Genomic DNA, 15,197 nt, shown 5'->3' on the forward strand with positions numbered 1-15,197 from the left:
GGGCAAAACAGTCCTAGTCTATTTGAGCCATTCTTTGAATAGAAGCTATTCCATATTTCTGACTTAATTCCCAGGATACCTTCTCCATTGCATGTAATGCAGCTTAAAAATATAAAATATAGGAAATCAAACTATACTGCAGTAATTACTTGTAAAAAAAAAAAACCCATTTATTTCAGTGTTCTTACTTGAAAGTAGTTTTTTAATAAGCAACCGTACTTTTCCTTCACTGCCTTGTAAATTTTTTAGTTAAAAAATTATAAAAATATACTTGGCGTTCTCCATTGAAAAATGAGGGAAACCAAGGAAAACACCCAGCCTTGGGATCAGCCTTGTTGGTTCAGCTTACCCATGCACCTCATGAGAAATCCTGAAGTAGCAGAAATCCATGCATGGAACGATTTTCTGGACTAGCTCACAGGCAGAAAGTTTGTCAGGGCTCAGATGATACATTCCTTCCTTAAACTTAAAGTGTAATACAACTTCTGGAGCCGGTGCCTCTCTGTAGGAGAAGTGTTTGCGAGAGACGGCTCGTTGAGACTTGGGGAGGGTCGTTACTCTGCTGCCTGGCTTGGAAAAAGTGTCTGTGGCAAAGAATGTCAGGAAATGGTGTCAGTGCCATTCCACATGGGATAAAAAAGTGCCCAGTGCTAAATGGGGGGACCAGAGAGTCGGATTTCTCTTTTTCCTTAAAGAGTTCCAGTATGTGCATGGGAATTTAAAAAAAAAAAAAAAAAGAAAAGAACACACATTCCCAGAGGAAGCTGATTAAATATTCTTTCCACCTCCTCTCTTTATTCATTCGCTCCGTTTCTTTCAATCGGCAGGGTCCCATGGCGACCATGGTGGAAGAGAAGCATCCTCTTCAGCAGCCGCACCTCGCCATGGCAACCAGGACGTCAGCGCCGGCAGCCGAGCCCCGCCGCAGGCCATGGGGCGGCCCTGCCCCCGGGGCCTGCCCCCTGCCCCCGGGGCTGCCCCCTGCCCCCGGGGCTGCCCCCTGCCCCCGGGGCCGCCCCCTGTCCCGGGGGCCGCGGGGGGGGGGGGGCGGTGCCCGGGGCTGCGGGCGCGGGCGCGCGCCGCTGTCCGTGGTGCTGACGGTCCCGGCGGCGCGAGGGGCGGAGGGGGGCGGGGGCGCGGAGGGCCGGGGGCGGCGGGGTCCTGGGGAGGGACAGCCACGTGATCCGCGTCCCACATGACACGCGGAGAAACCGTTGGCAGCGGCCAGCCCTGCGGAACGTCGTTTTTCCCTCCGCCACAGAAGAGGCGCAGCGTTGCCCACCGTCCCCTGGCAACCCCGCCCACAGGCAGCCGGGCAGAGGTCGCTAAGGACGCGGACACATCCCGGGTTTCCAGCGCGGCTGTCACCTTGCCAGAGGTGCCTTCACTTGGCATAACAGCGACAGGACGAGACCAGCGCCTCTGGGATTATCCTTTGGAGCAGATATGTGGATGGACAGCTGCTGTGCCGAACACTGCTGTGCCTAAAGAGAGAGTTCGCTTTGCAGAGACGAGCAGGATGATCTTCTCCGGTAATTTCTCTTATCTGTATTTACTTCTGTGCGTTTGAATTCCTTGGGTTTTAGCAAGGAGGATTCATTCCTCAGGAGGAAATGCTCTTGTGGGGCTTGAATTTTAAACTGATTCTGCTGAAAGCAGAGAGGTGTGGAGAATTACTGCGGAAAGCTTATCTATATTTTCTGCACAAATATTCATTCTGTGAATCTATAGTCGTTATTTTTAAATTTTATCACTTGTCTTAAAACAATCCCCTGACATGATCAGTTCAATGAAAGTAGAAAATGACTTTTACTGAGACAGAGCAGACTGATCTGCTCATCTGTTTTTTTCTGTCCCTAGGTACATTCAAACAGCTTCTTCCACCCTCGTGTTATTGCACTAAACAGCTGCTTTTGTATTTTTCAGTCATTAATTTGAAATCATCCTTCCTGAAAGTGTTGTCTCCTTTTTTTTTTTTTTTCTGTGTGGGAGCTACTTAGGGAAACACCACAGGCATAGTAATCTTTGCTTATCTGTAGCCAACAGAGGCAAGAAGGCAATTCTGTTTTTGCTAATTCAGGCACATACTCTCTAAGAATGCATAGCAATATTTCGCATTTATCCAGCTGGCTTCCAGCATGTCAAACAATATGTTGGCTCCACAGAGTAAGGGAGAAGTAGAACTGCCTTCTGCTTTCAAACGGCCATTTGTGTGTATGAGGCTGGAATCATAGCCAGTTCTTTTTGGCAAAGATTTTCAAATGTGGCTCTGTAAGATTTGTTGTTAAAGCCACTGTTAATCATTTGAACAAGCGGCTTCATTTGCAGAAAAATTGGATGCCAACCCAGAAGCATCCTTAGAAGCCAATCTGTATTTGGGCATCTAAATATGGAAGCTTGATTTATGAGTTAATTTTAAACATCCTGGTCTCAGATGAGTCAATAAGGGGAGGGATTTCTATACCTTAGACACGTTTGGGGAGCTCTGCTCCTTAGCTTAAAGTAAGAGCTTGCAGACTCTTACTCCCCCGCAGTTCTCCTGTGAAGCCTCTGTTTGCAAAGCTGTGCAGTGCAATTCCCTCATCTGGGTCACACCATATGATCTCCATCTGCATTTCCTTTGCAGCTCCACCAGGCATCCTCCCTCAGGTGTTTAACAATTTAGAGAGCAATTTCAATCAGACAATGCAAAATAACCCACTGACATCCTCAGGTAGAGCCTGCTCCCCCTCCCCACCACACACACAGTTCTCCCAACACCAACACATGATGCAGCGCTTGTGTGTTTGGGATTTCTCCATTCCAGTAGCTTCCATCATTCCCTAGACTTTCCATCTGACAGGCAGCCAACACAGTTCTTGCAACTGCCCCTCTGCCCAAGAAGACATCTCCAGCTCAGGGGTTATCAGCAGGCAAGCGCCTTGACTCAGTGACTTCTCATAACCTGTTTTTGTCCTCCCTGAGCCTAGCTCAGCTGGGACATTGCTTCCAACAATCAATTATCTCTGCACCAGGCATTTCCAGCCTAACTATGGGGTTTGCATGGCCTTCAGCCCTCCCAGCCTCTCCAGAAAAGTTAGTATAGGAAGGCTATGAAATGGTCTCACTAATGGCCACATCCTGTGACAGAGGCCCATGGAAACATTCTCCTACTGCTCATTCAGGTCTTCTCATTCCTATCAGATAAGTACTCCTGGAAGGAAGCATCTTAAGACCTCTAGCAACTCTATCCCTGGCATGATTATTAGCCACCAGTGCTAATAATCCCACTCCACTTGCTGTCACTGTATCTCTCTGGCACAGGTGACCTGTGTCGTGTGAGCACCAGATATACATTACTGAGAAGGGTCAAGAGCCATATGACAGGCACTTTCACATCCCAGCACAAATGCTTGTACCAGGGTAAAATTTCTGTTACCATATTGAATTCTTACGTGGTGAGAAAGCAGCTTTCACAAGATTTATTATCAAGAATTCATTTCTGCATGACCTTTTCATATAGAAGCAACAAAACCCCCCCACCCTAAGGTTCTCCTAGGAGGATAATTTGTGCTCCCTGCTAGTGAGAGGGTGAGCTAAGCTGCTGGAGGCCTCACTGAAGCTGCTTTTTTCCCTTTATACACATGGCATGTTTTCCCTGTAGGGGAGAGGACACTTGGCAGGGAGAGAGTGAGAATTTCCAAGGGATGGGCAAAGAAATCAGCCAAGTATGAGATTCACCACAGCTTATCTGTCAACACCCACCATGGCAAACCAGCCCTGGTAAGCACTGTGCTCCCCTCGTCAAGCAGAAGAGTGTGCCCTGTTGTGGGCAGGGCCTGTTGTTGCCCAAAATAAGTTTAAGTGTGTGGGAGAGAGCATATTTTTTTTTACCTCTGAATCAGGAAAGGGTCCAGCCTAGCCATGTCCAAGGACAGACTCCAACCCTGTTAAGGAAGGTGAGCAGCCTGCAAAGGTATATTTCAAGCTTCTCCACACAATTCTTGGACAACTCCAATGGGTGGAACCTATTTACACAGCAGAGTTGGAAACTAGGTTGGTCCCTCTCCTCCTTGCTCCCACTTTTCATGCCTCCACAGGGCACAGATATGGTTCTGCCATCATTTTTAGAACAGTGCTGATCTAGAGTGTTGCCTACTAGTCACAGCAGCTGGAGGATAGAATAAAGCTCTGAGACACTTAAAAACTCTTGTGGGTCTTTCCCTTGCAGAAGAAGAGTTACACCTGTAACAGGAGACTCATAACCACTGTGTCCCTGTTTGTAAACACTGTATTGCACGCATGATGCTGATAAGGTAGTTTCCAGAGCACCACGCCATGTGTGTCTCCTATGACTAGCTAGACCGGGCTGTGGGCAAGAGCGGGCAGATTGGGGAAACAGATAGTCCAAAGGTCATGGCAAACCCAACAATTCATTCAGCACAGCCCAGGTCTGTCGCCAAGGAGGTCTGTGTCCTCCCTGGGCCTTACGAATGACCCTACCCTACAGCTACTGGAGGATTAACTTCTCACTGCAAGTGACCTTGCCTATCTCTCCAGAAAGATCATCCTTTCTACAGATCTGAGGGTTGCAAACTCCACATGTGTTTCAGCATAGAGCTGGTTGAAGACTTACACCTGTCCCCTCACCCTGCAGATGCTCAGGAGGTAAGGGTGTCTACCTGTGTAGCATTGAGCACAAATCTGGCTCACATTTTACCACTGTCTGTCCCTGAACCAGAGCATGATGTTGGGTATACATGGAATCTGCAGTTACTATAACGGCTCCTTCTCACCACCAGCAGGGAATAAACACACTCCTAGGGCTTAGGTGCATGAATAAATTACTGGGTTTTAGCAACTCACCTCAGGTTAATAGACCTACAATGACCGCCTGCATGTCAGCCTTAACCCACAGCAAATACAGGAGAAAAATCCATTGACTTCAGATGCAGGGAAAAGCCATTGCTCCCAGAACATTTCACACCACAATAAGCTTCAAAAGATGGCACTGTCTCTTGAGGAGACTCAGCCAGTAGGCAGTAACTTGTGACTTATGCATAGTTTTGAACCCTGAATGTTCATCAAAATCATGGCCCATGGATGGGCTCCAGGCCACACCTCAAACCCAGTGCTATGGGTCTGCAGGCAGAGTAGCTACTCCAGATGTGAGCTCCTAGACCCAGAAGGAATATATTCACCCTGTTCTTGGTCTAGTTACTTGCTGCATGGTTTACTGCTTACTAAGCTAAGTTAAAAGAATAAAGCTGAAAAAGGATTTGTCCCCAGGCACCCAGTACAAGATATATAGATTGACCCCACTCCCAACAGGTGTGGCAGCATTATATCCTTGTTCTTAGCTTTAATACCTTGTTGAAATATTCAGGAAAGAACATGAAGAGTCAACGAAGGTTGATGGCAAAGAGACTGTCTATTTGCCCTTACTTTCCTCAAGCATACAGCAGAAAAATCTTTAGATTCATGCTCACACAGTACCCGAGTATAACATCTATTCTTCAGATGTGCTGGAAACGAAGAACATTTCCTTCCTGTATTTGATTCCACCCATATTTCCCGTCATGAGCTCCCATGACCTCATGCTGCAGTACAGGCTAGGCTCTCAGATGCTGATACAAGATGCAGTAATGTATATCAGCTTACATCATCAGTTCAGTTCACAAGCTTTTACCATAAGTTGAGCTGTGATTGTACCAGCACTGAAAGTGTCATCCATGAAACAGCCTATCCACACTTCTAGTGATGGCATCTTTAGCTACTCACCCACCGTGCTGCAGAACAGGAATCTCCACCAGCTGGGCAGAGCCAGGGGAGCAGGCAGCAGCGTATGAGATATGGATCTCAAAAGCTTTATTGCATTCAAAACATGTTACTCTCCTGATAAAACCGGGCAGATGTTTTCTATCCCCGTGCACTGGAATGCAGAGAGTGAGGAAGAACATACTTTACCTCAAGAGATTTTCAGGCTTGGCTCAGAAGAGCTGCCCAGAGAATAGAAAAGCCTTCGTAAGAGGACCAGGGCAGATAGCTGAGCATTTTTATGAGCACTAGACCAGAGAAAAGAACTGGCAGCGAAGCTGGGGGCTTACAAAAGCATGTGCATCCGCATTCTTCTGCTGGAAGCAGAAGTAATAAATGGCCTCAATATGCACAGAGTCATCTCTGCATAGCAAGAAACAGCAGTTAAAAGACTGCTCTTCTATAACAGGATTATTACATTGAGACAATACACACACAAGGTAGTTAATTTGAATTTAGGCTAGCATTGTACATTCAGACAAAAGTGCCCCCATTTTGATTCAATTTACTCCCACTTCTAATGTTGATTAAACTCAGATCGATGAAGCATTCCTCTTCCAGTCTGACAGCTATTCTGTCACCTGTCTGACCGTCTCCATTCTCATTCCAAGCTTCAACCAGTTGATGGGAGTTCAAGTATGGACAGTGCCACTCTCTGCCTTAGCCAAGTAAGCTACTGGTAGGGTCAAGGGGTGCTTAACCAGCCAACTCATTACTCAAGGTGCCAAGCCCCAGTCAGCAGCTCCCAGGTAATAGAACAGCCCGGAGAAGGGGGAGAAGCGCACCACCACATAAATCAAGGTATGATCCTGATCTCAGTGCCACTTAGGAAAAACAGAATTGAACAGAGGCCCTTTAATAGAAAAGAAAATCAGCTTCTGGTCCATTAGAAGGGAAAATTTTCTATGATTAGGAATGCAGGAATTAGTTAATCAGCATTTAGGTTTTTTTAAAAAAATAAACCAAGTAATTGCTGTTCAACCAGAGCAATTCTATGCGCTGGGTAGTTAAAGTCCCTATTATTGCACTTTTATTATTTTCACCTGGACCTTGCAGGCAGCGTGCTGCATGACTTTGGATTTTTCCAGGGAAGAAAGAATCACAAAATATAGTATTACTTGCACCTGCGTTTGATGCCTCTTGTGTTTTACTCACAGTGAGGAAACCACCACCACCAGAGACACGTAACCAGATACTCTAGCTCTGAACAGAAGCATATGTTCTCTGGAAAAGGGTGGCACACAGGAATGCTTCTTCCATTCAGGCGCTGCCTTCTCTGTTAGCAAAGTTCCAACACAAGACAGCTGGATATGTCTTTTGCCATTCTTCTTCCTTGGTAGGCACCCACCAGTTAGCTTCCCATGCATGGCTCTGAGGGTGTCACACACTGTTCTCTGCTGGGACTGCTGAATCCCTGTCTTCTCAAAGGCATGTTTGCAGGTAACCTGAGTTCTCTGGTAAACACTGGTTGGGCTGACTTTTAGGCAAAAATGCAACAGTAAAAAAGTACTATGAGTGCTACAGCCCTGTAACTATTTTTGGGTTTATCCACCTGCATAAATAATGTCTCAGGTCTGAACAGGCACGGACAGCAGATTTGGCTCACCAGAAGAAATATCATGAGAACAGTATTACCCAGCCTGCACATTTTAACAGCTTAAGAAGGTCATTTCACTCTTGTACCTGACTTCCACCACTTTTCAGGATTGGTCAAGAAATTTCATCTGCTTATTGTTCTTAATTTGTGCAGCAGGCTATTTTTAAATGGCACATACTTTTGCATGTCAAGAAGGGAAATTAAGGAAGAAAATTGGCCCATACTGTTCTTTTCTATCTGGTTAATAGGCTCTGCATGTATTATTCTATTACAGATAATTCTAACATGTAATTTAGGGGGCTGTACTGTTAATACGTCCTGCCACTCTGCCAGAGACAGCAGCCCAAATACCCTGCAGACAGCTGATGACAGCAGGGTATCTCCAGGGGAGCAGATGCACCCAGGGGAGGGTGGGGAAAGGCAAGCAGGAGCTATCAGAGAAACCAGGAATAATCTGCCAGGCAAAGCTATTAAGAAAATTATGAGGGAAAGCAACTAAGGATGAAGGGAAAGCAAAGGCCAGGCTGGGCAGCACCCACAGCCCTCCAGCAGGAGACGGGACAAGGGGCAACGCATCATCTGCAGGCAGTGTGCCTTGCAGGCGGCTGGCAACTCGGCCACCACGACAACCACTTCTGGGTCTCACTGTTGATATCCCAGAGTGTTATTTTCACCAGAGGGTGCCATGCAAAATAATATGCCCCCCTGGAACAAATCCAGTTTTTACTAGCCTCAAACTGCTTCAGCTATGAGTCCAACTTAACCTGAGTCATGTTTTGAGCTTCCCAGACTCTACCTGCCTGTGAAAGCTGCTAAATAAGGCCAGCTGCTTTGGGAGCAGTGCTGGTGACTCACGCATCAACCCACTTTCTGGTGATGCAGAGTCAGTGGCTGGGCTCGGCGTGAGGCGTGGAAGAGGCACCGCGGGGTCCTGCAGCAGCCCGGCTGCAGCCACGCAGGCGAGCTGTGTCCGTGCGGCTGTGCCGTGCTGCTCCCAAACACACTGCATTTTCAAGTACACTAAATTTATGGCAGTGCTGTACAGCTGATTGTACATCAAGCCTCTTCACGTGAGACACACAATGTTATATGAAGTGCAGCTAATGTATACAGGGTGTAAAAAGGTAAAGTAAAAAAAATCTTCTCTAACCACATCAAGCAATTAATACCTCTTTTCCTCTTCCACATCTGACTACTTTTTTGCTTTATGTTATTGAAGATGACATGCAAAACAGCAGAAGGGCCAAGACCCCAAATTCATCGAGTGCTTTGCTCTTTCAGGCTCCACTGTGAGTAGGCAAGCGAGGAGAAAGTAAGTGGTGATAGATGCAGAACTAGAGTAGGCAGTGCAAAAACCATCAGCAAAACAGTGACAAAAACCTCAGAAAGCAAAGCTGGGAATTTGTATCACTTGGAAAGCTGAGGAGGATGGTAGTGGCATTTTGAACTTGTCCATTTGGCTTCTGGAATTAACTTTTTTAATTTTCTGGTCATTAATTGAATCCTGATCTAACTTGCACATTACCAAGACTTTGGAATTAAGCATTCACACAACATACCCGCAGAAACAGACTTTCTGTTTCTAATAAGAGGCTTTGCATGTCATCACCATGCTTGAAAGGACATATTTCTGAACATCAGGCCCCAGCAAAGTGTTTGTATATGCATAGCCACTAAATTATTTTTTCATTTTATCCCTGTAACAGGCTAAGAGCAACCCAACCATCTGGCTAAATCCAAGATTGGAAACTCTGTCTAGCAACATATCCATATTTGTCTCACTCCTCCTTAAAACAGAAGGCCATAGCTATAATGTACCATGGTGCGTGTAATACATCTACACAACGGATCAATAACAGTTTGATCCCAGAAGCATATTTCAGTACTCGCTCAGAAATGCAGAGGTCACACTAGCATCCATGCAGGTGAAAAACACCATCTAAAAATGAGACGGATTATTGTGTTAGCAGGAGGGGTGGTGTTACAGTCAGCAATGAGAGTCCTCGTTGGATGGCTGCTCTGTGCTGCTTAGAGGAGTAAATGCTGAGCCTCCCCAAGCTCAACTACTATCTGTCCGTAGTAGTGAGCTCTTTGGCAGCTAACAGAGCCCTAAAAGAAACACCTCCTGTGTCTATATACTTCACCGATTTCCATCTAGTCAAAGAGGCAGGGACACTGTTGGTGTGTGGGGTTTGCTACTTCCATGGACACTGGGAAGTGCAGCTCATTTCTGGGATCAATGGGGCATATTCCACTTGCTCAGTTTGCAGGTCACCAGCACTGTTGAAACTGCACACCAGTCTCGATCGCTGAAAGGGACATCGGTCTTCCAGAGGACAGAAATGCCTGTCCTAAAATACTTAGGCCACTAATAGAAACCTGCATGAGAGTTAATGGCCTCTGCTGCAGTCTCACCATCTGTTTCTGACCGTTCCTCTGAAATTTGCTATTTTCAGCAGGACAGCTACTACTTCATATTATCTTTCATCGGTTCAGGTAGGTTTTTTACACACACTTGTTAAAGGGAACCTTTTCTCTTCTCTCTTTCTACAGCCCGAGCAAAAGATGTGGCCATGCTTGCCCACAGCATGGATAACAACAGCGATCTTTTTGTTCTCCCTACCTTGTTGCTCCTGCCACAGGACAAGAGCTACCCTGAAGAAGCCTCCATCCCTCCTGCTGGCTACGAGATGATGGAGTCACCCACAGGATCCAGCTCAGGCAGGAACCACACTGCCTTGCCCTATCAGCTGAGGCTGGGGGAAATTGCAGCCGCCAGCATGCTTTTTGCAGCGTTGTGGCTGGTTTCCATCTTTGGAAACTCCCTCGTTTGCGTAGTGATCCACAGGAGCAGGAGGACACAGTCCACCACCAACTATTTTGTTGTCTCCATGGCTTGTGCAGACCTCCTCCTCAGTGTCGCCAGCGTGCCCCTCATGCTGCTTCAGTTTACCCACGGCAGGTGGACGCTGGGGAACGTGATGTGCAAGCTGGTAAGGTACATACAGTACCTCACCCCTGGAGTCCAGATGTATGTGCTGCTCTCCATATGCGTGGATCGATTCTACACTATTGTCTACCCCCTGAGCTTCAAAGTGTCCAGGGAGAAAGCCAAGAAGATGATCCTGGCCTCCTGGCTGCTCGATGCTGCATTCACATCACCAGCTTTCTTCTTCTATGACTCCAACAACAGCGACAGCCACTGCAACTTTTTTCTCCCCAGTTCTTGGGACGGAGCCATCTACGGTATTGTCCACCTCTTGGTGGTGTTTTTGATCCCATCTATCCTCATTATCTTCTTCTACCTGAAGATCATCAAGTACATTTGGAGAATAGGCACCGATGGCAGGACCGTCAGGAGGACAATGAATATCGTCCCAAGAACAAAAGTGAAAACCATCAAAATGTTCTTGATGTTAAACTCCATGTTTCTCCTGTCCTGGCTTCCTTTTTACGTGGTACAGCTGTGGCATCCGCAAGAAACAGACTACAGAAAGAGCTCCTTAGTTTTCCTGGCCATCACCTGGGTCTCTTTCAGTTCTTCAGCTTCCAAGCCAACCCTCTACTCCATCTATAATGCAAACTTCAGACGAGGGATGAAAGAAACTTTTTGCATGTCTTCCATGAAATGCTACAGAAGCAACGCGTACACCATCACCACCAGTTCGAGGATAGCCAAAAAAAATCACGTTGGGATCGCAGAAATCTCAGCTCCTGCCAAAACGGTCACCAAAGACTCCATCTATGAGGCTTTCAACAGAGAAGCAAAGGAAAAGAAGATTGCCTGGCCTATTCAGTCCAATCCTCCAAATACGTTCGTCTAGTTGGCTTCATTGCTTTGGATATTTACTAGGTACCCCCAGAACAAGGAGCTTTCTCTCCTGGTTGAACCCCTGTATATTTAAACCTTTTTAACACAACTTTTAGGGAAGAAAAAAAGATGTTTTATTTTATTAAATGCATTGATTTTGATGTGTCCAGTCTAGTTCATTTCAGTTATTGTTCTGCTTTTTGGAGCTACTCTCCCTGAATCACAAGCATTACTTCTTTATAAAACAGAAAAGCTCTTACACTCTCTGTATGTAGGGAAAAAAGGGAAAAAATTTTTAATCCCTGTCCATTGGCCACGGTGTATCAATGCACAAATCCACCCAAAGCCATCCATACTTATTGAAACAGACAGTATATATATATTATTTTTTCTTTCTTTTTTTTTTTCCTGGAAATTTTTTCTGGAAAATTGATTTATTTTTTTAATTCCCATAGTATTGCCTAGAGGTACAGTAGGATGCACTCACAAAACACAAATTACTATTTCTTCACAAAATGAAGTCAGCACTAGCGTTCAGTTGGTGAACTCCTCTCACTCTGCTGAACCAGTGTGCTCCCATGGGTCTGAGCTGTGGAAGCTCCAGCCCAGGCTGCTGCACCCCTCACCTATCAAGGTTTCTTTTTTGTCTTACAGTGTTGACTGGAGTGTCCCACAGGGCTCATACCAGTGGTCCATCCATCCCAGTATCCTATCGTTGACTGCAGCTATCAGTGAGTGCTTGAGGATAGAGCATAGGGAGCAGGAAAGCTACAGAGAGGTCTCCTACCACCTCCTTACAGCCTCTGGCAGTCACTGCTAGGAATTAAGACTCTTCCCAGGGTAGCTGCCAAAAACTGGTGCCATTCTGTAAATCCAGAGCAGGTCCAGCATGGGCCTAGTCACAAAGGCCCAAAGCTGGGACAAGCATCCCCACCCTTCATGTTCAGGCCCCATCCGAGCAGATTTCAGGAGCGTTTTGCCTGAGAATCAAGGATTTCACCTCTTTTCAGTTGAGAGGATCTCAAACACTTTCTTCCTAGTTTCTATTTTCTTCTCAACTAGTTCTAACAAAGTCAGTAGGTGGTGAGTAGTTGATCCCCACCCACTCTCTCTGTGCCAGTGTTGGGTTTGTAAACCTCTACCATGCGTTCTCTCAGTTACTTCTTTCCCATAGTGAAGAGTGTCGCCCTACTCAGTCATTTCTTGCACAGAATCAGCTCCAGACCAGGCTCTGCTTGGAGCACCTGAATGGAGCAGCCGGGGCCTGGCCAAGCATCCTCAAACCCAGACGATCAGCAGGCATTTCACACTCAGGTCATCCTCAAGGTGTTGTGGACACTTGGACCCCAGGTGTTAAGCTCACCAGTGGAAGACACACAGGTGTCAGCTACCCCTCCACAAACTCGTATTTCAAAATCTCAAGCTCCTGGTTGTGTGTTTGAAAGAGACACCCTCAGCCACAACGTCCTCAGAGAAGGATTATCTTTTTCTTCTGCTTTCAGGGCCGATGTGGCACATCTGGGTTCCTGTTCATGCCTGGGGCCTGAAAGTGATGCAGTAATGAAAGTTAATAGAAAAAGAGTGGCTAGTACTACAGGGTGTATGAAACACACTGGAGTATCTCCCTTTTCCGTCAGCAGGGAGCAGAAGCACACGTGTGGTGGAGCCCCAAGCTGCCACCCTCTGAAGAGGCTCTCATATTAGCAGTGTGGGTGGGGAAACTCCTTTGTTGAGAAATATTCCCACACGTATGGTAGAAAACTTCATTCCTTCTCCTCTACCACACCAAGTCTGGTTGCAAGAACCCTTACTGACTGCAGGAACACTTCCCGTATCTATTTCACAAATTTAGAAATCCCCATTAAATAAGGATCTGACACTTCTCATTAAAGCCATTAGCAAAAATTCCCATGAACTGGGAGGAGAGACAACCTTGAAAATCAGGCAACACCAATATCTTCTGTGTGGTTCATGTTCCAAGCAGATTGTTCCTCCCTGAAACATCGCCATATGCTTAGTTTTGATTTGCCACTTAATTACCTCTGATACAGTGAAATCAGACCTAGGGTAAGCAGGCCAGGTCAACTTTGCAACATTATTTTTAATGTTGGGTTGCAAAACTGAAACCCAACAGTTGCTCTTTTGGTTAGTAGTTTCATTAAAGAAACAGGACTGAACAGAATGAATCCCGAGGTCACACAGGACTGCAGAGGGACCCAGGACACTTGTTCCTTCAAGTCTGTGTGAATGGGAGTGCATGAGGCAGCCTCGTTATTCCGGCATCATGGACAGGACAGGCTGTAACAGTCACTGTCCTGTCCAGGTGTATCCAGAGAGGCTGTAGGCAGGGAGTCCTGGTGCAGTCGGACCCCGGAGGTGTTGTTCCAGTGGATGTTGCCTGAGCACAGCTGGCTTCCAGCCCGCAGGTGAGGAGCAGGTCTCAGACCACTAAGGATCCCGAAGGAAAGCACTGCTGCAGGCACACGTGCAGGGCCTGCTCCATTGCCAAAAGGGAGGGGAGGGCGAGAGGCAGCCCACCCCTACGGTGCCTGCGCTGCATCGCAGACCCGCGGTCTGCCAGATGTCATTTCACACACAAAGCGCAAAGAACATGCCAGCGGGTGTGAAACCACAGACTTCTATCCAGCTTTCCCTGTTGTGAACTCAACCGCAGTTCCCCATATCCCAGAAGCTGTAAAACTACACAGGCTGCCCAGGAAAAGTCCAGGACTGTCATGGCACAACGGCTAGGGACACAATGTCCCCAGGCTGAAACAGCTGGCAGTTCTGACCTGAAATCACGAGCCCAACCAGCCCTGTCACTGGGAGTGAAGCCTGGAGGCTGGCTTTCTCAAACCACCCTTCCATATCAGTAAAAGCCCAGTCACAGTCCTAGCAGAGTAAGCCTGACTCTGCTTGTATAGCATCTTTTAGCCAAAACCATCCCCGTAAAAACACGCTCTCACTAGTGTAAGCTGAATTTGAACTTGGAGGAATTCACCCATGCAGCTGTCCCTTTACGTGGCCGTATCGATAAACCTGCCTGATTTCTACTTCCATATGATGCAGCTGTCGGTATGGTTAAAAGCTTTACGCAGAGCAATCAAACAAAACCCACCGCTGCAATTGCCAGCCAGCCTACAGATCCCTCGCTCTGAAAAGCCAGCCTCTGCCTCACAGCACAAGCGAAAGGAGCAGTGATGTGCCTGCACATCAGGTGCATGCGTACATGCTCGCTCCTGCCTCCTTCCTTTCCCTTTTCCCCAAGTCCTGCCATCCTCTCTATCCTTTACCCCATTGGCCATGGCTGCTGAGCAGGCTCTGCCTTGGTGAACACCATGCTTCTCGGAGAGGTGTCTGAGAAAAGGCTGCCTGAACTGCCCTGGCAGCTCCAGCCCTTCAGGTGATGCTCGGCCACTGGCAATTTGGTGCTGCCACCGTGACAGCCAAAGAAGACACCATGCTACAGCAGTGCTGAAGACGGAAAGTATCTGGCAGCTTGACAGTCAAAATGGCAGCTACACCACGCTTAGGGTTGACTTTGGAAACCTGTAATGAAATGGATGGAGACTTGACCTGGCACCAGAGCAAGGAGAAGTATTTCCACTCCTTCCATCATTTTAGGACAGGTGATGGATGGGTTTCATTGAGCCAACTGCCATGTACCACCTGGTCTGCCAAGGCCCCAGAGGTTCCAGAAATTCAGGAGGAAGATCATGGATTATCTAGAAATGGAAAATGCTGCAGGATTTGCCTGATCGGTATCAACAAATCTCTCCGCACTCCCTCACAACTCCTCATTGCCAACAGATTGTTTCAGTGAGATATCTAACACAACAATGAGGTTAATGAGGGTGTGGGAAAATAACAGAAGGTTGGCAAGGAGGATGATAAATACACTCAAGTGACCTGCAGCTGAGGTGTAGAAAAACACACGTATCATCCTGTTGTTTAGCCTTGTATGTTGGACAAGTAGAACATCCGCGTTTCGGT

At 47.0% G+C, this 15,197-nt stretch overlaps 1 protein-coding gene across 1 annotated transcript; it reads left to right on the plus strand.

Moving 5' to 3' along the window:
- The first annotated feature begins 1,170 nt into the window (after positions 1 to 1,170).
- Positions 1,171 to 11,365, plus strand: GPR19 (G protein-coupled receptor 19). Its single transcript, XM_040596957.1, has 2 exons — positions 1,171 to 1,532; positions 9,947 to 11,365. The coding sequence occupies exons 1-2, from the start codon at positions 1,196 to 1,198 to the stop codon at positions 11,215 to 11,217; spliced, it is 1,608 nt and encodes a 535-aa protein (XP_040452891.1). The 5' UTR covers positions 1,171 to 1,195; the 3' UTR covers positions 11,218 to 11,365.
- Positions 11,366 to 15,197: the final 3,832 nt, after the last annotated feature.

Source organism: Falco naumanni, chromosome 5 (genome assembly GCF_017639655.2).
Source record: "Falco naumanni isolate bFalNau1 chromosome 5, bFalNau1.pat, whole genome shotgun sequence".
In the NCBI taxonomy this organism is placed as follows: domain Eukaryota; kingdom Metazoa; phylum Chordata; class Aves; order Falconiformes; family Falconidae; genus Falco; species Falco naumanni.